Source organism: Amblyomma americanum, chromosome 10 (assembly GCF_052857255.1).
Source record: "Amblyomma americanum isolate KBUSLIRL-KWMA chromosome 10, ASM5285725v1, whole genome shotgun sequence".
Lineage (NCBI taxonomy): Eukaryota > Metazoa > Arthropoda > Arachnida > Ixodida > Ixodidae > Amblyomma > Amblyomma americanum.
This window is the reverse complement of record NC_135506.1, coordinates 111,155,367-111,179,513: the sequence shown is the minus strand read 5'-3', so window position 1 is coordinate 111,179,513 and position 24,147 is coordinate 111,155,367. Positions and strand designations below refer to the sequence as shown.

The 24,147-nt window shown below is 47.7% G+C and overlaps 1 protein-coding gene across 1 annotated transcript in view; it reads right to left on the bottom strand.

Annotated features, from left to right (window-relative positions):
- Nucleotides 1–23,889, bottom strand: part of LOC144106598 (cytochrome P450 2J4-like) — a 35,428-nt gene extending 11,539 nt beyond the window's left edge. The window contains exons 1-6 of the mRNA XM_077639445.1: nt 23,783–23,889; nt 22,043–22,293; nt 18,774–18,895; nt 14,161–14,267; nt 10,202–10,506; nt 5,250–5,365 (exon numbers count right to left, since the gene is read on the bottom strand). Coding sequence (XP_077495571.1) covers nt 5,250–5,365; nt 10,202–10,506; nt 14,161–14,267; nt 18,774–18,895; nt 22,043–22,293; nt 23,783–23,881 — 1,000 coding nt within the window. The 5' untranslated portion in view covers nt 23,882–23,889. The remainder of the gene's footprint in view (nt 1–5,249; nt 5,366–10,201; nt 10,507–14,160; nt 14,268–18,773; nt 18,896–22,042; nt 22,294–23,782) is intronic.
- Nucleotides 23,890–24,147: the final 258 nt, after the last annotated feature.

Sequence of the window (24,147 nt, the reverse complement as noted above, 5' to 3'; positions counted from 1 at the left end):
GGACGCCGTAGTGAAGGACTCCGGAAATTTCGACCACCTGGGGTTCTTTAACGTGCACTGACATCGCACAGTACACGGGCCTCTAGAATTTCGCCTGCATCGAAATTCGACCGCCGCGGCCGGGATCAAACCCGCGTCTTTCGGGCCAGCAGTCGAGCACCATAACCACTCAGCAACCGCGGCGGCTACAGGGACTATTTCATCAATCCTTTTAGGTATATTTCACAGACAGATCACAGTGTGTTAGAATTGATTACAAATACAGTGAATTTAAGGCGATCAATTTTGGTGTTCCTCAAGGAAGTACACTGGTCCTATTACTATTCAATATGTACGTCTCTGAAGTCGGTTTTATGAAATTGACCTCAAGAATTTTTCAGTATGCAGATGACACAGCACTAGCACTATAATTCACTGATCATTCTGGGAGCAAAAAGTTTCAGCAGGGTATGTGCAATGTGATAGACTGGCTTGCGCAAAGTTCATTATACTGGAATCGACAAAAAACGAAGCTTCTCTGTCTTAGAAACCCGTACAAGCGAATGCCCCTAAATGAGTCACTTTTTTTACATGTCTCGCAATGTGATCCGTGCACATGTAATGTCATACCATTTGCACCTTCCTTTAAATATCTCGGAATAATATTTGATAAGCATGTAACATGGAATAATCATGTGCAGTATATATGTAACCGGATTAGAGCCGTGTCCGCGATAATGTAGAACCTCAGAGGTAAGACTTCGATGCACCAAAGGTGCATCATATTCAAGGCGCTGGCTGATTCTATTATAACCTACGGGATAACATTGTATGGTACTTGCTCTGATCACAAAATGGGAGCCATAAATCGCATAATTAAAAGAATTGTAAACAGTGTAACTTATGGCGCTTTGCCGGAGGAGGTTAATAAGGAGGAAAAGTACAAAAGTCTAGGACTACTAGAAATGCGGGAACTATTTGATTACACAGTGCTCACACGTCATTACTTTAAAAATGCTTTCAAATTGCCCGTCAAGAAAAACGCTTCCTCAAGAAAGATAGAAATTTATATTAAGCCACGATGCTTTACACATTATGGAAAAAGATAAGGAGATATTACGTGCCACAAATATTCAACGAACTTGGCGAAGAGTTTTTCAATTTCATTTCAAAACTAAACGTAAAATGACTAAAGCAATAAGAAAATGCTGCTCATCGTTGCAGATAAATCACTGACGGCCTCTTGCATGCTGTATTCTACTTTCCTTGTTTTGCTTCAGATTTTCGATTTGCTTAGATATGGCTCAATTCAAGCTGAAAGAAAGATTTTGCGCCTAACACACACCACACACAGAAAGAAGACGACACCACGTCTTCTTTCTGTGTGTGGTGTGTGTTAGGCGCAAAATCTTTCTTTCAGTATGCAACACCAACTAGCCCAGCAGTTAACTCTCCTAAAGTCAATTCAAGCTGTCCTCTGTTCATTCTTGGTTTTCTGTTTTTCGAGTTGTATTCCTATTTGGTCAATATGTATACATAATTTTTTGCATAATACGCATATGCCTAATGTCATTGTTTTGTGTGTAAATTTTTGTACGCATTCCATGATTCACCGTACTGCCTGAACAACCAACAAGCACTTTGTGCTTAGATTCGACAGGAAAAACTCATGTTCTAAACAAAGATGCATAAATATTGATTTGATTTGAGTTGCCATATCATGTAGATGCCCTATGCCAAGGGATGATGATTGGCTTTCTTCAGCAGGTTGACAGGATCTTCAGAGATGCTTTGGAGTCGGCAAAGATAACCCATCGGCCGGGGGAGTTGGCGCAAGACATAGGAAACAGCTTCTTTAATGCCGTAAAGCTCAGCTGTCGTAGAGGATGTCTTCTGCTGCAGCCGGTAAGAAAGGACATGGCTTGTCGAGGGCACATAAACGCCACAGGGAAAAAACGTATTAAATAGATTTGCTCAGCTAATCCAGGCCCGTGTATTTTGCGATGTCAGCGCACGTTAAAGAACCCCAGATGGTAGAAATTTCCGGAGCCCTTCACTACGGCGCCCTTCATAGACTCAGTAGCTTTGAGATGTTAAACCCACATAAACCAAACTAACCCAGGATATACATAGCGAGAGCTGTCGGCATTTATTGTGTTCATTGGTGTTAGCGTTGACAACGTTCTAGACGGTGATGATTTTGAGGAAAGGAAGGACGAATAACTGGCTCACTGGGTAAATGGACGCCTCAATCACGCTTTGAGGTATAGGGCGATGGTGAGAGAGTTGTGGGCTGCATGCATTAGCGCTGACAATGTTATGGCAGACATGCGGTACTGCAGCAATAGGCGGCACCATTCAGTACGTGAACAACCTTTCGCGATCAACCATTAATTTAACTGCCGACTGCCAGGGTGGCAGGGTGGGCACGCTGGCTATCCAGTGTGCTGAACGCACTGAACGTTAGAGACGCCAAGCCGCGTTTACTTGCCCGATACACCGCAGCTTTCGCTCTCTAAGAAGGCTCAGCAGTAGTTAAACCACAGCTAATTTTTTTTATCGAGCTGAAGCTCGGCTAGATCACGTGGTCAGGCAGCAGCAGCTCCGCGGCTGTGTAGCCCCGGCGCAGCGACGGTGAAGGCTCGACTCGGCGGCGCGGCAAGTCACGTGATGCGTTGCAATGGCAGCGGCGCAGCGAGGACGTTCAAGGTCAAACGTGCGGCGACGGCGAAATCGCCTCGACGAAAATAGAAAAAAGCTTTCGCTTTTAAAAGTTCTTTCAGTTTTTGGACCATCGCTGAAGATGTGGGTATGCTGCGTATATTCTTCGGTTAAGTAGGCGAGAGTAGCTTGCAGAAGCGCTTGCAATGCAGCTCTTTGCACTGAAAGCTGAGACAGACTTCAAGTTTAGGAGGTCAGAGGTAGTAGTTTCTGTGGCCGATTAATAGTGTGGAGGGACAGGAGCTACACAGCTTGGCCAAAGCCAGAGTTACAGTGAGTTAGGTGGACACGATGTAGAAAGTTCTTCCCTTGGAGGACACGGCAACACGGCAGTTCCGGAAGTTGAAGGTCCGTCCTCTACGCGTTGTCGATGGCGCCACTGTCTCTGCTGCGAGCTCTTCGTCGCCCGCTGTTCCTCGGTCTTGCTACGACGCCGATCAGCTTCTCGCTCGACTGTGATTACAACTACCTCTTGTTTACGGCGACGTCGACCCTCGCAAACGACCTCCGCACCACCCATGGCATTGCGGCACGGCAGCTGCACCGCCATCCACTCGAGCTGGTTTGTCGGTTTATTTTGTTTCCACGGCCGACCACAGAGGGAATCTTGGCTGGGCTCCCTGTCACCTTTCACTTCCGAGTTGCAGCTTCTCGGGGAGATACATAGAACCAATGAGACCGGTTCATGTGGCCGATGGCCTTCGCGGCTCCCATTGCAAAAAGCTAGGCGCCGCTCCGGTCGGTCCTACAGCAGCTTGATACAGATTTTTCTTTCTTAGAGCGAAAGCGCTACTTCACTGGTAATCCTGAAATGACGATCGGTCTCTGAAGCCTCGACCTTTGACCGTTGACCATTGATCTTTGACATTTGAGATGAAATTACCTTGTCCGAGTTTGTAGGTGAACCTGGGAGAGATGCTTGAGCTAGTCTCAAATTGGCCGGCCTAAAAAAATTGGGTTGGGTCACACCCGATATTTGGATGGCCCACTCTCCAAAATTTGAAAATTCAGTTGACCCACATTAAGAACCGGGCTTTCGCACAATATTTCGTGCTTAGCAGCGCTATACCACCAGCAATTGTTTTATTCCTCTTCTCTTTATTACTCTTTCCGCAGAAGCTAAGGCGCCCGTGTGCTGTGCGATGTCAGTGCACGTTAAAGTATCCCAGGTGGTCGAAATTAATCCGGAGCCCTCCACTATGGCACCTATTTCTTCCTTTCTTCTTTCACTCCCTCCCTTATCCCTTCCCATACGGCGCGGTTCGGGTGTCCAACGATATATGAGACAGATACTGCGCCATTTCCTTTCCCCCCCAAAAAAACAATTAAAATAAAAGAAGCGTCCCTTCATTTTATTCTCCTTCTTCCCTTGGCTACACATTTAATGTTCTCTTGTTTCTTTCTCCTTTTTCTCTCCTGGCCCGCATGTCTGTCGGTCTGCAACAGCTTCCCTCCACTTTCTCCCCTACTTCCTTTCCTTCTCCCATCGACGCCCCTCCATTCTCTCATGCTTCTCTATTGGCCGCTTCGATCGGTGACCTTGGACGGACCTCATGCACGCGACAGTTTATTGTGCGCCATTGTGCATGGTGGGGCTCACGCCGTGGAATTAGCTTTATTGACGTTTGGAGAAAAATAGAAGAGTAGGTAACCTGCGGTATTCATAGTTGTGCACTAACCGAATTATGCCATATAGTATGCGAAAAGGTGGGTGGCTTGCAGTGCTCTCAAGTCAATACAAGCTAAGCAACGCAGGCACCTCTGTCAAATAACTATTTCCTGGAAAAAATTGTTTTAAGGTTTCAGTTCTGACTAAAACTGCGTTAGGCGTATTCAGAACCTCCGTTGTTAAGTATGGTGGCTGCGGATGCAGCTTTAAGCCTATTTATACTGAAGCCAAAAGAAGCGTAACGCTGATGTGCATGAGGGCAATCTGTTCGTGGAAACAGTTTTTGATGAACTGCCAGACGTTCGTGGATATCGCAGAAACTATTTTAGGCTTCGCAGTATGCATGCAGATGGTGGCGATGGTGAATTTTATTTCTGAAAGGCAACACTTGGCCAACAAACGCCATGTCACAAGCAGGCACGCAGCCGGAATTTTTTTTCGGGAGGCATTTGTATAGGGCGAATTCCGGGAGTGGGGGAGCGGGGGCAGGGCCTATGCCTAACAAGAACACTGCTGCAGGGAGGGGAGCTGAGCGCGATTTCGGGGAGGGGGGGGGGGCCCTTGGATTTGTGCTCGGTCACAAGGTATTTTTCGTTACACAAAGGTGGATAAAAGACCCATTTCCTAAGAATTTCAGCTCAGATCAGCAGAGCAGCGGGCGAGGAGAAAGCTTATTACACTCATTTGGTCGTCGGTGGGTACAGGGCGACGCTAGGGATCGAACCTCGCGCCTCCGGCATGTCAGGTGGATGCTCAAACCACTACGAAACCGCTGCGGTGTATGCTGATGTGTTATGCGACTGTTCTAGACGAAGCTTCTCGCCATTTAGCCGTGGAAGTAGCGAGCAGTTCGACAGGTGCGTGAACTGCGAGCTCCCACCTGTGAATACATCGTCTGTCTGGTCACCGAGTGCCTCCAGCTTCCCCTTGTAGATGTCGATGACGCCACGATTGCGCTGAGTCTGGTCCCCTTGCAGGGCGCGCTCGACTTCTCTCCTGAAAGCGAAACCCGACGCCGCCATTTTAAGGCAATGTTCGGCCGGTCGACTGCATAGCTGGCCTCTGGTGCCGAGCGGGCACGAAAAGCTATGCCTGTGTTCGGTGAATTCTGATACAGGCACAAAGAAACATACCCAACACAATCCTGCTCAGACAAATTAACGAGACGCAAACGGGACAGCTTAAGGTACGAACACACTAGCGGAAAAACGCGCGGCAAGCCGCTGGCGGCGCGAAAGGGACGGCCATACCGGCGGCAAGGAGTGCGCGGGAAAGCGCCGCCGCGCAAGCTCTTTTCACGTCAAACCGGTCGAGGTCCCTACTTCCGGAGGAGCGCGCGCGGCTCCGCTGTCGGCGCTGGAATGTAACTTTATAATTAGTAGGAGAGGTGGCGACTCAGACGCTTCCCACGTGACTAAGTCGGGCGCCCCTCATTGGTCTCCCCGCTCTGTGGCACGCGGCAAGCCGCCGAAAATGGCTCCTCGACCCATCCTCTGCGCTGCAGACCAACCCGCCGCCGACGGCGTGCCGCGCGTGTTTTGCCGCCAGTGTGTCCGTACCATTAGACGCCGCTGGCTTAATAGCCGAGTTTAGGGCAAATAAATACTTGCGCGGTTCAGTACACTTCGAGGGTGAAATGACCGCTCTTCAGAAGTGATAACGAACTTCGTATTTTTTATTCTACTGGTATTACTGCTTTTTTAGCACTCGCGTTTGGAATATCCGCTCGGCATTTATTTGTGCCTGATGACATGTCAAGGCTGTCTCACTTCCTTCAATCTGTGAAACTCGCAGACAGAAGAGAATGCCTGGTCCACGCATATGCTTTGAGGACCGGCCCCGACTGAGCCGCCGCTGGCGAGCTGAAGCAGGGCGCAGATGCTGAGCGCTGTTCCGCTCATGACAGATGAGTGTGCTGAAGAGTGGCGTGTTCTTCACCTGTCCGCCCATAGCAATAATTGACCCACCCCCTTCTTACTTTCAGTAAAATTATTGGATATATACTCTATTCTCTCATTGTTTTTGCGCCATGGGAAGAAATGCGTCGTCGCTCATAAAATTCGCCCAATGGCTGGAGGGAATTCACGCCACCAGACCAGAGGTAATGTCTCTTCCGGTAAAGGCATCAACAGCTGCTAATGCTATCTCGTTGCCAACACATAATGAAATTTAGTCTCCCTATGAATTTTTATTCTGCTCGTATAGACTCACAAGGACCTATATAAAAGTGCTTAGGCTTTTGTTTTCCTTCGAACCAAAAAAGCAAGTTGTGGCGCAGTGGTCTAACCCTTTCTGTGGTTAGCTCACCGCGTGGAAACACGTAGCCGCAAGTCCGAAGGTCTCGGATTTCCTTCCATGTTTCCTTTGTACGAGTAGCTTGCTCCCTTTAAAGCGCGCCGTAGTTTCATTCTGGAACCGCCACAGGATCTCTGGTTGGTAAGCATGCCTCAACGCTGGAGATAGTACTGGCACAGATCTCACGTGCTAAACCAGCACTGCGAGCAATCGGGCATGGTCAGTGTTTACCTTTTATATGTGAACTTCGTTACGAATGTTACATAATTTAGACTTCTGTCCAGCGCCTTCCAGACAGGAAGTAGTTTGTTCCCTACTGCCTCGGAGCACAAGAGTCCTGTACTACTCTAACGTTCCACGGAACACCGTGTGGTCAGAGCGAAGCATTCTTAACACGAAGATTGGATCACTGACCAAATAAAAAAACGGAAATGACATTTCGGGTCCCATATAGGGTCCTTGTTCTCAATAAGACTGCCTTGGAAAAAGGGGAAGGCAATATGGGCTTCAGCATCCTTCGTAATCTTTTCCCGTAGATATCTATGGGAAATCATAACCTATAGTCTATATAGCCTTACTCTTTTTTCGAGGCAGTATTATTGTGAACAAGGACCCTGCATGGGACCCGAAACGTCATTTTCGTTTTTTGACTACCCGCCGCGGTGGATCAGGGGTTAAGGCATTCGGTAACAGATCTGGAGTTCCCGGGTTCGAACCCGACCGCGGCGGCTGTGTTTCGATGGGGTCAAAACGCAAAGGCGCCCGTGTGCTGTGTGATATCAGTGCACGTTAAAGATCCCCAGGTTGCCGAAACTATTCCGGAGCCCTCCACTACGGCACCTCTTTCTTCCTTTCTTTTTTCACTCCCGCCTTTATCCCTTATCTTACGGCGCGGTTCAGGTGTACGCCGATATGCGAGACAAATGCTGCGGCATTTCCTTTCCCCCCAAAAAAACAATTTTCATTTCCTTTTTTTTTTACTTGGTCAGTGACCCAACCTTCGTCTTAACAAAAAAGTCCTGCTGGCTAGTTGTGGATCCTGGAATGCCAAACAGGGTGATAGCTTTTCTCTGCCTGCAGAATTAGCTGCAGAAGTTGAATAAACGAAAGCTTTGGCAGGCAATTAAAATGAGTCTTCTACGCTGGACTGCAGTGCTTTGCCAGGAGCGCAGCCTCCTACATACGGTTAAAAGCTCACGAAACACACACTGGGCTTGGCTGAGAAGACTGTTGCCATCCTGAGGTTGTGTCGTATGTACAGAAAGTACGTATAACATCATGATAGTTGCCAGCAGGCATTAAGTGCCAGTGGTCTTCCACGCCTCGAAAAAAACTAGCCACCCTGTGTACTGAAACTAGCTGCGAAAAAGGTCAGAAGGTTGGCTCTGGGGAAAGGCATGCATGACAAAGGCTATGCCGACTGCGCTGTTTCAGGGTGGTTCTGAAAGCCTGTTATAAACTGGAGAATATTACACAAGAAAAACAAGGCGCCGCGTCACCGGTTTGCATGGGTGCATGCATTGGCTGTTATTAGCAAAAGACGCAAATTGCTCAGGTAACTGTGTTGCGTGTGTTAGTCGTGCTTTCTTAATATTGTGGTTTTTCAAGAAAGACAGTGACAGAAAGTTTGGTGCGAGAAATATTTCAGGCAGATCTTACAAATTAGAAAGCCTGTGTCAGTGACGCCTCGCTAACGTTTTACAGTACGTAAAGGATTTTTCTCAGTCCTTCGGCGACTTTCGTAATTTCTGTTTTGATTTGTATTTTCTACAGTTCTCATTTGTCCTGAAGCCGCCACACTGTGCAGTTTTTAACCCCCTAGCGGACTTGGACGAGCCAGGCTCGTCATAAGGTAGCTCTTTTCCGGCTTGTGACGAGTTCAGCTTGTGCGTTTTCTGGAACTCTGTGTCCGGTTTAAGGAGATTAGGGCTAGTCCATCAATTTTATTTTTTTTCCCGACAGATGGCAGCACGGGTACAGAATCACATTTCGGTATCATTTTCGAAAAAAAATTATGTACGTTAGGGGGCTAATAGGAGGTCACCCATACAGTTAAGCTAAATTTAGAGCTCCTCTTGTATACTATCAATCCCCTGTATATTCTTTTGTAAGCAGAAAGTGTGTAATAAACTGAAAGTGAAACCTATAAGCAGGAGCACAGATGGTTTACGGCGTCTGTAGCACATGTGCGCCGTGTCACGGAAACAACTTAATGGGTGCTTCAGCGAGCACTTTTAAAAGTTTCCCAAAAAAGGTTGAAACAAACAAAGTCAAGAACTTACTGCGAGTTTCGGCAGATGTCAGGCACATGAAAAGCAGTGCTGATTGGCTAGCTAAATGATGAAGGCTCGCTAATTAAGATATAATCAACAATGTCTAGTGGTTAATGACAAAGAGGGGCTCGTAGGCGCGGGCAAGATGATGCCGTATCAGTTTTTGAAACGAAGAAGTAATTCTTTCATGCCCTGCAGCGCGAGAAAATCGCCGCTTTTCTGCACGCAAAACAAACTCATGAATCGCATGAAGCGTACTGAAACTTCTGTGCAAATGCAACGTCCTCTGGTGACGCGTTGAAATCATCCATGCGCAACAGAGCGAACGCCGAGGTACACAATAGGGCACGCGGTTCGAATTAGGCGCCGTGGGCACTGGGACATGTCAAAATTTGGTGTTACGTTAACAATCAACTTCCTGCGCTCCTCATGCGCTCAGTTTCGGTTTTATGCTGAGAACACCATGGGATTTCCTGTCTGCAGGGCTTCAGGTATTGGCTTTTTGTAAGCTTTCAGAAGCTGATATAGCGTCGCGTTGCAGCGGCTATACGAACTGAACGTCGGTACTCACGACCAGACTGTAGCTGTTTTTATTAAAGTTAGCGAGCGGTTATTAATTACTTATGTCAGTAGCGTAATTTTTAAATTCTCACGTTCTCCGCAGCAGAAAGTAAGTTCCTGAAAGTATTTTCTTTCTATTTCGAGCTGTCTATTTTTAGGAACGTTGAAAGTGTTCTTTAAAACACCCGGTACGTGAATAACCCGCGCATCCCGGGTTCGAACCCGACCGCGGCGGCTGCGTTTTTATGGAGTAAAAACGCTAAGGCGCCCGTGTGCTGTGCGATGTCAGTGCACGTTAAAGATCCCCAGGTGGTCGACATTATTCCGGAGCCCTCCACTACGGCACCTCTTCTTCCTTTCTTCTTTCACTCCCTCCTTTATCCCTTCCCTTACGGCGCGTTTCAGGTGTCCAACGATATATCAGACAGATACTGCGCCATTTCCTTTCCCCCAAAACCAATTATTATTATTATGAATAACCCGCGCAGCGCAGATAATCGGGACAATATTGGAAAGGAATGGTTTCACTCTGGTCCTTTGCAGGACAGATCTTTGCCAGTACATTTATTATATTGGGCCGATTACTTGTGCTGGCTGGGAAGTGGCTCACTGCCAAAGAGTGCGTGGTTTGTGGTTGATGGGGGTTTACGTCCCAAAGCAACTCAGACTACGAGGGACGCCGTAGTGGAGGGCGCGCACGTACTTGGACATGCCCTCCAGGTCCTTGGCGAGATCCTCTATGAGCACCCGAGGTGATCTGGGGCAGAGCCGGCGCTCGAGGGCCTTGAGCCACGACGGCCGGGCGTCCAGGGGTGACGCCGCGCTACCCAGCAGGAAGCCCTCCAGGTGGTCGTCCATGTCCTTCCGCCTGGGGTCGTCCAGGTCGAGGCGGCGGCCGAGCAGGAACATGGCCGCGTTGTTGCACGCTGACCGGACCAGGTAGTCGCGTGGCGAGAAGGCGGCGCCCTGGCTCTTCGCGATGGTGTCGACTAGGTGCTGGGCCTCCGCCTGCCAACAAGCACCACGTGGCAGTCACGCCACGGTGTGCCCTTAAACCCGTATTGTCAGGCGACAAACATCTTTCACATTCCGGCTGAATGCTCATATACGCTCCCGTGTCGTCTTACTCTTCACCTGGAAACCTGCGTTTCTTATAGATTAATTTACCCAATGCCCTGAGCGCCTGTAAGCATTGTATTAGAGTGCAGGGGAACCGGTTAAGCGCGAGAAAAAAAGAGATTAAACAAATTTGTGGCTACACATGTTTTGTGGTTCGTAGCCAGCAGGTTAGGGCAGGGAGACGGAAAGAAAGGGGGCAGCAATAATAAGAAGGGATAGGAGTGGAGCGGCAATGTAGTACACTGTATACAAATACAGCGACGAACATACGGCCGTGAGCTAGGTTCTCTGTCTTGAGGCCCGTATGAAACAGCGACATAACGCTCTCGGAGGTGCACTGTTCAGCGAGAGAGGCTACCCGATGGGTATCTCAAGTTGATAATCCAACACAAAGCGTGATGGTCGCTGACAGGCTCGAACTGTACTCCTTAAAGAAAATACCGGAATGTCGATGTAGCCCTGATGACCGCGCGGCACTCTTTTTGTGCGGCGTCTCCCCTTCTGACGAGCGCCTCGTGTGGGCAATGACGTGTCTCTAATGTTTCCAGTGTATTTTGACGTGGTGTCTTCTTTTTGAATGAGTACGCTATCGAGGCCAAGGCCGCTTGCATCAGGGTGAATCTCAGACTCGGCGCAATCGTGCAAGGGGGCCAGGTCTATCTGTGATTTCTAGGGACATTGAACTTCCTTGAAGGGTATACGATTGGCGGCTTTCACGCGAACAGCTTTCGTGCCTGTCGCCGGAAGGGGTTGCACGATGGAGGTTGTCTTCTGTGCGTCAGATGTTAATCCGTACTTGCTAATGACGTGGCCATGAAACGACAGTTGCCCGTAGGGGAATGGGCCCTTTTACATGACGTTGATAACGAGAACTGTGTACGAATTGGATAGTTTAACAAAAATTCGTCTGGTCGGGGCAATAATATTTAAAAGTGAAAATATAGACGCCGACCATAAAACAAAGAAAAATAAAACGACGTTTTGGCTACCGAATGGTAGCGTCTTTTCTAATTAAATATACAGACAAAGACAGGAATGTAAAAACGATTGAAAACAAGGCGCAGTGAGCGTGCGTATACGTCGCTTAGATTTGAAGCGCTGCGATTGAAAGTGTGGCCAGTCGTATGCATGATTGATGATTTCATGTGAAGGCAAGGAAATAACTTCTTTTCGATTGCTAGGGCGCGTGCCTTGCCCCTATTGATGTCGTGGCCTGCTGATACCTACATCTAGTGTTCAGTGATAGCATTAGAGTCCATTTTTATTTGTTCCTGCTGTAATTATTGTCATCTTTAAAAAAACAAGATCAGAAAGCCGTACCTGGCGTCATTCAGATAAACGAGAGATGATTGGCAGTAAAGACCAATCAACACCGTGCTGATAATTCGCTCTGGTACGTTGCTGGTGCAGAATCACTCCATCTTAAATTCGTATGAGCCGTGTGGCAGGTATGATGAAGACCTCCCTTTCTTGCTCGCTCTAGTCAACCTGCGTTTATTCCGGAGCCCTCCACTACGGCACCTCTTTCTCTCTTTCTTCTTTCACTCCCTCCTCCCTCTCTCTCTCTTACGGCGCGGTTGAGGTGCCCATCGATATGTGAGACAGTTACTGTGCCATTTCCTTTCCTCAAAGAACAATTTTCTTCTCAATTTTATTATTTCAGTGCTCGCTGTTAGGGTCCATTGAAGAAATGTGTAGGTACAGCTCCAGTAGTAAAGGGAATAAATACATCATACGCTTTCAACCATGATTGCTCCCTGCGAATGATTCAAAAGCGCGCTTTTCCGTTTGTTCTAAACGCAGTTCTCTCGGAAGGATAATGCCAATTTAACATTTTCACCTTCAGTGCAGACGGAGGCACAAAATTTGTTCGTGTAATCGGACCTGCTGTTCTCTTTGTGGCTCAGTGCACCTTAAGCAGACACTTAAGCAGGAGATGAGCTAAAAAGTCATGGATGTTTTGTAGCGAAAGCTGCATTGGCCACGAACTCGCAGTTTCGTCGTTCTCGCAGTCCCACCGTGGTCGCACCACACCACGTGACCAACCACGTGACAACAACTAGCCAGACAACCAGAGTAACCTGGACTTGCAATCAAGATTAACCAAGGCTAGCCAAGCTATGCCTTAGCTTTCGCTACGTATATCCTGGCATAGCCGTGCAAAGCCACTGCCAATTTTTTGTGGGCAGCTCGAAGGGCACGATCGAGATGGCGATCCTACTTCCATGACACAATTGCTAAACACTCTCTTAAGGAAAAAAATTATGGGCCAGTATGTTTTTCTCGAGTAAAATTCTCCCTGCTCACAAGCTTAAGGGGAGCGGGAGTCGCCCACTTGGCCTCCTTCCTTACCAGTTTTGTAAGCGTTAAAGAAAAAAAGGAATCAAATACGTTACCCGTTACGCTAAAAAAAAGTAACGCTATACCGCCCTACGTTAGCAAAAGAAAAAGTAACGCGTTACCGTTACCGTTACCAAAAAAAGTACTGCACCTTACTTTGCTTTACTTCATGGCCATAAATTTTAATTAGTGCGTCTTCGCTGCAAGAATTCATGATAACAATTTTATAAAGCTGATATTGCACATAAAAATTCTCCGCCCAAACAAAGATTTCACGCGAAATCTGGATTTACCGAGAATACTTTGCACAAATGTGCACTAGCTTAGCCATGATATAGTGGCTTAAAGTTGCCTGTAGAGTTACACGTGATGGCTTCTGACTCTGTGGCACACGGTGAAGCCATTTTCTGAATGTGACATTAAACACAAAATGAAACTTGGAACATCATCAATTCTAACTTCAAAAAGAAAACATCGCTGAGCTCTCAACGAATTTGCAGCAATTCTGGAAAATGTGGTGCTCCAAAATGCTCGGCATGCCTCCACTCATAGAGGGTTGTGCGTGTGAGTAGTTTGTGAAGGGAAGGTAGGTGAAGGCAAGTGTGTGAATGCGTGTTCGTGCACGTGCTTCGTGCTTTAAGGGTAATCTGTTTTTTCATTTTAGTCGAGTGAGTCGTCAAGGGCAGGTGTTTTCTGGCGTGCATGCAAGTCGCAACAAGGGTCGTCGAGAGCACCTGTACATTTTATTTATTGGCAACATAACTTTAGGTCCTCTGCACTTTTTTTTTTCTGAAAAACGGGGCGGAGTGAGGGACAATTGGTATAAGAGAGAATTAGCAACGTGACATCTCCAATTATCGAAATATGTTAACATAAGTAGTAACCCGTTACAGTTCCGAAATGATAACGAGTACGTTACTAAGTTACCGAAAAAAGTAACGCGTTACCGGTAACGGCGTTACTTGTAACGCGTTAGCGCCAATACTGTTTCTTACATACGATATTGAACTAAGTTCATTGATTTCCCGAAAGGAAATGTTGAACAAACATCCAGTAGTTCGTGTGCGCTGTGGACACTTCCATATGCAGATTATCCGAAAGCGTTGTGACGTCGTCAGCAAAAAGATCACTTGGCATACCACTGAATCCGTCCTCCCAATCGCAGTTTGGGTTCAAGCGAACAAATCAAGTGTTGGTACGTGCCTGAACACGGTCCCACATGGGCTGCTTGCCGTAGCCCAGGTCCACGAATGCTTCCGTGACGAAGCGGCGGTTTTCCTTCCACTCTCGACCGCCAAGAACAGACAGGCCTGCGAGCACACGATGAACAAGCTGCTCAACACGCCCCGACCCTTCGCTGGCGGTCTTTGACGGCTGGAAACTGAAGGCTGGGCCCAGGTAGCACACGCCTACTATGTATTATTGTTGAAGAATTGTTTCGTTAATTTCCATAACATTACATGTGCAATCAGAACGTTAAGCTGATGTTAAGATTAACAAATAACGTTATATGTTGTACCTCGTGCCTCGTGTTGAACCGTGTCTCTAATGTTTTTCCGTGGGTTAGAATTGAAGTCACCGGCTAAAATAGTGAACTCCATTTTTTTTGTCTTCTTCAGTGCCGTTTCTACACCCCTATGGAAACTCTGGACCGTTTCGGGTTGGTGATTGAAGGCTAGTATTACCTTCAGCTGTTATCTTTCAGTAATTAAGCTTTATGACGACGGCTGTTTCACTAAGAGTGAAGAACGTTTCCCGCAGTTTGTTCAATAATTCCTACTGTTCTGGTCATAATTTTCGTCCTGGTTGCGTCCACTGCCTGACAAAAGCATCCCCTAATGCTCTCAATTATTCATATATCTTGCGCTTATCGCTGCTACGTTACGACCGACCCACATTGAACGAACTTATGCGACGAAGTTCACACGGCAAACAACACTGCTGCTTCCTGCGCTGCAGTTGGTTCGCATCTGCCGCCGCTTCGAGTTTTGTTCACGACGGGCGTCAATAGCTGACTTGTCCAGAGCGGTGGTTTCCGGCGCGCTTTAAGCATGGAGTGCGTTTAGCTCTCACTCTTCGCACATTCCTGCAAATCAGGAGAGCATGCTGCTGGGCTAGTTGGTACTGCTGAATAACTCATGCATCTCTGCATGAGGGATGCCTCTTTACGCCTGTATTCTGTTGAATGGGCATTTTTAAGTTCTTTTTGTTAAGAAAGCCCCGTTTGCTTGATATGTGGGCCTCAACTGCTCTTCTCTGCTCATGCTCTGCTTTCCCTTTATATACGCTCTGTATAACAACTTCAATAAACATTTGTGCTGGCGCTGCTGAATGTCTCCTGCCTTTTCTTCTGACCCTCGTCTAGTTTTCGCTCTTGCTTTTTTCCGACATTCCGGCTAACGTCTTGCGAACCTGAAGCCAAACATTCCGAAATTTTCTGCAGGAATGCCATCCATCTGGGAGCCGGGAAGCGAAGTGCATCCTGCGGGTCTCTGAAGGCTCTGGAATGTCGGCGAAGATTTCATGGTATACATGCGACAGCACGTAGCACTGCGTTTGTTACACCGATTCTCCCTTCACACTGCTCAGCAGCCGCAACGCCCGAATGACGCATGTGCCGACGGAAGGGTGAAATGACGTTTACGCTTTGAAGGTTGTGTTTGCGTGCACCCCAGCTCATGCTTAAGGAATGGACAGCCATAGTGCGGCTAGAAAAGAGCGCTTAGCGCCCCTAGACATATGTTAGGTTGGGGCAACCTAAAAAGATTGAAAAATGATAAGCCCCTGCCTGCACCACTGACGTTTAACAGGCTTAATTCAATTTGAAAATAAATGAAAAGGCCCGAGGGCAATGGCCAAACTGTACCACCCGTAGGTGAGGAAAATGAAAAAAATGAGGGGGGAGGAAGCTACATAGTTACCCATAGTTACCCTGGTCTCCCCTGGGACGTAGCAGAGAGGATGGGTGAAATGGATAGGATGTGTGGTTGTCGGGAAAGGGGTTATGGGCGTAGGGATGGGAATGGGGATAGCGAGTTTTTTGCTCTCATCCTTCGAATGCCTTGACTCCATTGCTGGCCTGCCTGGCCAGGGCAGGGAGGGCGCCAAGATTTCCCAATGGCGCGGCCCCACTCACGGGATGCGCGAACGGGCTCCGACTGCCGGAGACAGGGAAACCTAACCCGGGGTCAGCTACTTCGGGCCCCTCCACGACTTTCAGGATTTGTTTTCAACCTGCCAGCTACTAACCGTCGAGTGCTTTTCGCGGTTTTCAGACACCGGAAGGATGTGTCGTGTGATCCGGCCAATAGAGGCTTAGGTCGTCAGCCTATTGGCCCTCGGCACCATGACCTAACACCTCCGGGGGGCCGACCTGTGCTTCCAACCAACCAACCAACCGACCGACCGACCGACCGACCAACCAACCATGCACTTATTTTCTCCGCTAGCTTGCTACGCGCCTACTGAGGGGGGTGTTCAAGGCTGGGCTGACCGGGCCACAAACCAAGAACGTGGCTTAGGGTGAGATGACTTGGGCCTACTCCGCCGGTACTCCACAACATCGACGTGCTTCGTACTGGTCGTACTTCGCCCCTCTACCTCGTTGTCCCGCAATGACCCCAATGGCCCCGCGGTCCACCGTGAGGCCGCTTCCCCCAGGCATCGCTTCCGAGGAGCCTGGCTGCTGTAAACCCCCGCGCGGACCTGGTTTCTCCGTAACCTGAAACCGACGCGTCGGTCGCCAGACGTGCACACCCCCGCGTTCGGGGGGAAGTTGCATGTATTTGAAAACCTTTTGACTTTTCACATGCCTTCCGTGCCGGATTTCGTGGGCCCAGCCTGGTGTGTCTGCAGGCCTGCCTCCGCTCAGGCATCGGACCACACGAGCGCGACAGGCCCTTACAGTCGCCTGGGAGCCGCTGCCAATGCCATGGCGTTTCGCATCCCCAGAGAATGGGACCCGGCCAACCCATTCTCACCGCTGGCTTTGCACCGAAACAAAGCCTAGTAGCCGAAGAAACTACACCGGCCCGTATCCGCTGGCGGGGGGAGAGGGGCACGAACAGGCTGCACAGTCGGCTCCCCCCCCCCCCCCCCCCCCCCAGCCCCTAGACAGTACGCGCCGTAAATCCATCGTTGTGTGTGTTCGAACGAATGTTAACGAACGATTCTCGGGTGAACATCACTGCCACGCAACGCGCCCAACAAGGCAGAAGAAATCGCGCCACTCTGGAAAATGGAAACACTTCTTGTAAGCACGCAGGGAATAAAAGCACAGAGATAGTGTTCTCCTCTGTGCGATCCTTCATGACCGGTTTATGTCGCTGCTTCTGATACATACAGAATTTCGAAGAATGACACGCATTTTAATATATGGGCTATATATATCACGTCAAAGCATTTAAACCAGCAAAAACTTGTGGTGCAGGCACTGCATAACCAAGACATCAATTAAGCCTACATCAATATGCTAGGAAATTTCTACGCAGACTAGATCTAGACCGTACCACTGCATTAGGAGAGTGATAACATAAACTTGAAAAGGGGCTGTCGGGAAGAGAAACGCGACCTCTACGTTATACACTGATAGAGAGAGATCAAGAGAAGGAGGATAGACAGCGATATTAACCACAAGGGTGTTCTTTTTGGCTGCCCTGCACCGGTCGCCAAAATGAAATAGTTCGTTTGTCCGTTAAGTGGAGAATATATTCGCAACCTCAGGTTCACCGGCGATTTTGTCCAGGTTAGCAGCTCCGGTGATGATCCACATATAACGACTGAACCCCTAGGAATGCGAAGTGCAATGGGATGCTTAAAAATAGCACAAAAGATTTAATAGCTCTGCAAAGAAACAACAGTTCGCGGTGGTAATTGGGGAAGTGGAAGTATGTGATGAGTACGTCTATCGAGGCAAATAAATAAATAAATAGAGATCACAAACATTTACCAGAAGGTGAATAAAAATTGTGTGATGAGCATTTAGCCCTAAATACTAAATATGAACAGCGCCTTATTGTTATTCTTGGAACCGGAAAGCATGTAACCGCTGAACCCTGCCAGTATACTCTGTGAGTTAGAAACCCATAGGCTAACAACAGGCTGAAATTAGTGCTGCGAATCTTGGTGAGAGTTTGATCATACGTCTAACACAAAGAGATAAATTAACATACAGTCTGAACTAGAGAGCGAATACGAGTTAGGATTTACGAGCTGCAATTAAAAAGAAATTGACGTGGACAGAGCATTTAGTACGCTGGACTGGAAACCGTTCAGAGAGGCAGAAAGGATAGCCAGTGAGAGAAAAGCTGATTTGAGCGGCCAAGATGACTGACGTGCTTGAGGCATCTAATGGAATAGCGTGACAGCGGCTGGAGCCAGACAGAGATAATTTCGGGTCATTAGAAAGGGACTTTGCTCTGCAATGGACTCATTTCACTTGATATTGATGAGTATGAGAGTTGTGTCAGTGTCGCTATAGTCAAGCCGCAAACGCCCTTCAATTAGCCGTTGTCACTACAGGCGGAAGTGAAAGCGCATGGTCGATCACGCCCTTAAGGAGGCAGCGTGTAGCTCAGTCGAGGAACTCCGCACTCATCTGCAGTGTCGTCGTAGAAAATCTATGAATTGGGGCCCAGTTTACCTTAGTTTAAACCCTTTACCTGAAACTTGCTTCCTGCAGGTGCACCGAAACAACCGAACTCCAGCATACAGCTTAGATAAAAAATACTCTACACTGCCATTTCGTACTTACGTCCTTGAAATCTATGCACGAACCCGAACATTCAGGTTAGCCGGAGACAGCCCACTGTTCTTACCTGCTGTGGTGTCCTTCAGTATCCAAGGCGTCGGGCGGTGCAGAATCTCTGGCCTTGAGAATGTTTCCTTGATGAGATCGTAGTCATTGATGACGACTACGTTGACAGCAGCCATCTTGAATCTACAAAACAAGGTTGGTCGGTTTATGGGCGTTTAACGTCCCAAAGCGACTCAGGCTATGAGGGACGCCGTGGTGAAGGGCTCCGGAAATTTCGACCACATGGGGTTCCTTAACGTGCACCCACATTGGGCTGCACACGGGCCTCTAGCAAAACAAGGGTGCGACCGAGTGATGTTAAAACTGATTGAGCATATGAAGCACTGCAGACAATAATAGTAGCTTGCTTGAGGGACATTCTCAGGCCGCGTAGTGTGTCGTGAACAAAAACTCCCACGTTCACCATCTAGGCAATGCCAATTTTGGCCGGGAGAGCCTGAGCCAAATAATGACCCTGGAATTCGGAGCACTCATCAGTAAAGGTATCTCCGCCAGCAAAAAAAGGCGGACTAGTTGTAGACTCAAAGCAGAATACATAGTTGACTTCGCAAAAAAGGAGACGGACAAGAAGAAACAGACAGCAGAAATGGCGCATTACAAGTGAATTAAACTCCGCATCTCTTCCGATCTGTTTTTTTCTTTCCCGTGTTCTTGATTTTTTGCGCGGTTACACTATGCATTTTACTTTCACCGTCATTTTTTTTACCAAGAGAAAGGGAATGAAGATTTCTAGCTCATTGGGGCACAGTGAAATTGGAAACTGACATAAAAGACACAAGTTACTTTCATATAGGCACACACATGCACGTGAGCTCTTTATTTCTTGAGCATCCCCTATTTCACGAGTGCTTTCAAGTGTAAATTTCATCAACAAGCGCCAGTTTATATTTCAAATTGTGCAATAACTTCACCGAGTCTCATCCTCTGCTTGATGATCGAGATAAGTTGAGTAGCACATGAAGGTCACGGAGGCACCACAGCAGAGACAAAGGTCTTGGATCCGCTATGAACTGTGATGGTACATAAGTCTGATGAGCAGTAGTAACCTTTCGAAATGTTCCATGTGGTATCTGTGCCGGTAAGGAAGCCAGGTGGTGTTGAGGTACGCGGGAGAGATGTTGGACATGCACTCTTAGCGTGTCAACGGCTGTGTCCATCGGAAGGAGATGGCCATCGGCAGTAGGAATTGCTTCAACTGCTGAAGTGCTTCGAGACAATTATATGTATACCCGAAGGGCATGACGTTCTATGCTCTAGAGAGAATGCTAATGGGTCTTGTATGTGTTTGAGATTACGGGCACAGACTGTTGAAAATAAAAAAGCCGTGAATAACATCTGTGCATAGAAATTACGGGGGGACCATCGTGAACTCTCCTATATATCTGTCTTCTTTCACACAGATTAACGTGCAATGTTCACCAAGCTCTTTTCATCAAAGTGGCCGGTTCATATTTTTCCTTCCGTGCCTCCATGTGTTTTTTTTTTGCATTACAATAGGAGGTGTTTGTAGTTGATTTTATTGAGCATGCAAGTTTATGCGTATGTATTACATCTGTGTAACACAGTGCCAAGTTCTGACCACCTTCTTTTTTGGTATTTGCGAACATGTACTAGTGTTTGTCACGTAAACAATCAACAATGAAAGAAATTATTTGATACTCAACTAATATTTTAGCTAAACTTCACGAGAGGAACGAATAAGAAGATTTCTAACAAACAACACAGCACGATAGAGTAAAGCAGAAATTTGGGCAAGTTGGTACGTATCCATTTTGAAACAGCGCAACAAAGACGGGACGTGGAAACTGAGGTGTAAAGACAAACAAGCGCTGACTAACAACTGGGTTTATTGAAAAAAACACACAAAATATATACAGAGTTAGGAAAGACTAATCGCCACCATAGTCAACTCATGCCACATGTGACGCCAGATATCCAATCTCCCCTTCGGAAAGGGCGACCGATGGGCAACTAATGCACGTTGCGCCTTTCTCACGTATAAGAAAAGCTTCAAAAACTTCTCGCGTCATCTTATCACAATGGCGAAACACGATATTAGTGTTCTTATAGTCGGGGGTACATTTGCATTTCTTGCAACGGAATGCACCTTTAGTGAGAGGGTCTCCTTCTGTTTTTCTTTTTTCGTACTCTTTTTCGTGTTTACATTTGCACCTTCTGCAGTGGACCGCCACGTGTGACAGGGGGTCTTTTTTTCTGGTGTTCTCATGTTCCATGAGTCGCTTGTTTATGCATCTTCCTGTTTGGCCAATATATGTGGCGCCACACGAGAAGGGAATTTGGTACACTACCCCTACCTCGCAAGGTACATAAGGGGAACATGGCGCACCTGACAAGCCCTTTTGTTTCCCTCCTGCCTCTGCCTTACCTGTCTACACATTCTGCCTAATAAATTAGGCAGAATGTGTAGACAGGTAAGGCAGAGGCAGGAGGGAAACAAAAGGGCTTGTCAGGTGCGCCATAAATTAGGCAGAATGTGTAGACAGGTAAGGCAGAGGCAGGAGGGAAACAAAAGGGCTTGTCAGGTGCGCCATGTTCCCCTTATGTACCTTGCGAGGTAGGGGTAGTGTACCAAATTCCCTTCTCGTGTGGCGCCACATATATTGGCCAAACAGGAAGATGCATAAACAAGCGACTCATGGAACATGAGAACACCAGAAAAAAAGACCCCCTGTCACACGTGGCGGTCCACTGCAGAAGGTGCAAATGTAAACACGAAAAAGAGTACGAAAAAAGAAAAACAGAAGGAGACCCTCTCACTAAAGGTGCATTCCGTTGCAAGAAATGCAAATGTACCCCCGACTATAAGAACACTAATATCGTGTTTCGCCATTGTGATAAGATGACGCGAGAAGTTTTTGAAGCTTTTCTTATACGTGAGAAAGGCGCAACGTGCATTAGTTGCCCATCGGTCGCCCTTTCCGAAGGGGAGATTGGATATCTGGCGTCACATGTGGCATGAGTTGACTATGGTGGCGATTAGTCTTTCCTAACTCTGTATATATTTTGCGTGTTTTTTTCAATAAACCCAGTTGTTAGTCAGCGCTTGTTTGTCTTTACACCTCAGTTTCCACGTCCCGTCTTTGTTGCGCTGTTTCAAAATGAACAGCACGATAGGTCTCCACAGGCGCAGCTGTGTCATTTCTAAAATGCCAGCTACGACATCAGTGCCCCAAAAGGAGACAGCGCCGGCAAAGTGATGTTGCTTACAAAGGTGAAACATTGCCCCCTGGAAGAGGACGGCGTACTGACCTGAAAACGGGTCCGTATTTCCGGACCCACTCGGTCGCTTTCGTGTGGAAGAAGTCGGGTTTATTGAAGTCGAAGCTACCCAGGAAGGGAAGTCCCCTGGGCCCGGGGGGCTCCCGCTTTTGGCGCCTTCCATGGAGGGCCCACCACAGCAGCACCGAGCCGAGCACCGTGGCGCCGAGGCCGATCGCGTAGGCTGTGAAGCCACCGGAGCCGACATGGCGGGGAAGCCAGTAGGCGCTCAGGAGAGCTGCCTTCAGGACGAAGGAAGGCGGTCACTCCGTTTGCGCTGGTTTATCTACTTCAACGCTATACGACGTGCATTGGAAGCAGTTTTCATGAGTGAACCCTAATGCCTTCTTGCCGGTTTCGTTGGATACACGCGGCAACTAATTAGGCTTGGTTAGCTACGCAGCTCCAACATCCCAGAGAGCATCGATGCTTGTAGTAAAGTTAAAAAATTGTTGCGCAATTTGCAGAACCGTAACATGCTTCATGAGACTGTTACGATAGTGTCAAGGATTAACTAGTACCGCGATTTGTTGTATTGTAGACGTTAGTTTAAAGTTCATATTAAGCGTTATGATCATGCTGTTGTCTAAATGCTTTTCTAATGTTGAAATCAATCGTGCAAAACCACTTTACAAATAATTTCCCAGCATTGGGAAAGCAGTGGCCTAGTGGTTGGCCTAGTGGTCTAGTGGTTGAGCAGTCGTCTCGCATGCGGGAGGAGCGGGGCTCGATCCCCATTGCCGCCGGGTACCCACAGGTGATACAATTTGTACAAAGCTTTCTCTGGCCTGATGCTCGGCTTAATCACGGCGGAATGCTTGGGAAATGGGTCTTTGACCCCAGCTAAAGCAAACGAAGATACCTTGTGTCATGGCGCTCTTTGGCCGCAGATGGCCTTGCGCCATAAAAAGTCACTATCATCATCATCATTGGGCTGTAGAGCCTGTATCTTTGTTCGTGCAGTATGATCATCCACCAGCAGAATTTTGCCACAAATCTCTCAGATGGCGGTTGCGAGAGTTTGCACGCACAGTCCCCAAAACTGCACCATAAAACTGTTTATCAACCATTCAGCACTATCAATTATGGGAAGCCCTTCCTGGATGGATTGAAGCTTGAGGGCACGGTATCCGTTAAAAGGATAGTACGTGAATTGCATGTATTAGCTTTGCTTTTTGAGCTCAGGTGCCAACCTTAATGCTCCTTGCGCACGCAATTCCGTCTCCGATGCTGATACAGGCTACGAGGAACCGGTCTGCATTTCGCAACCCTCAATAAGTCCTGACATGTGAAGTAGCAACCGCCGCTGTCGCAGTTGCTCCGAGTCACGTGACCGGGCCCGTGGAATCGGGAAGGACCAAACCAGAATACTTATACAGCGTCACTGTAAATAAGGTGTTCCTCATGTGTCGCCATCCTGATATGAAGCGAGTCTAACATTCATGGAAGCAGTATGACGACATGAGCATGTATCGAGCTCTGACTATCATCTCCTTCCATCCATACAATAACCTCATTTTATTGGTTTCTATTCGCAGTATGTCCCCATTGTCCATATTGTCGCCATCGCAATCCGAAACACAGACGACGACTGGTTCACTACAGGTGACTTGTTTTTTTGTGACGCCCTTTTTCTTCTTCTTCTAGAGCGGCATATACGCGTACACAATAAATGTATCCATGCCGTGTTGTGTAAAAAAGAATGCAAAGACGAATGGACTGTGCGCTTACCACAAGGCCGGCAAAGCTGGGCATGGCGCGTGGTGGAGCTGCTCGGGAAGAGTCGACTGCGATCCCAGCGAAAAAGGTGCATTCAGTTTGCCTGTACATTTCCGCTAAAGCCCTCGCCCAGCCCTAAATATCCGGCGGCACAGCTGTCGAGGTCAAAGCCTCTCCACCCACTTCGGTCGAGGTTTTCTGCTTTTTTTTTAGCAGACGTGGCAGAAAAATGAAAGTAGGTTTTCTACATGAAATTAAATAGAGGTTCCTATGCAGTCCAGGGGTTTAGTGCTTGAATTTCATTGCACTACAAAAAAATTCGATATCCGTTTATGGAGAAATCTAAGGTTCGACGAAATCTCGTCTGGTCGGGTGAA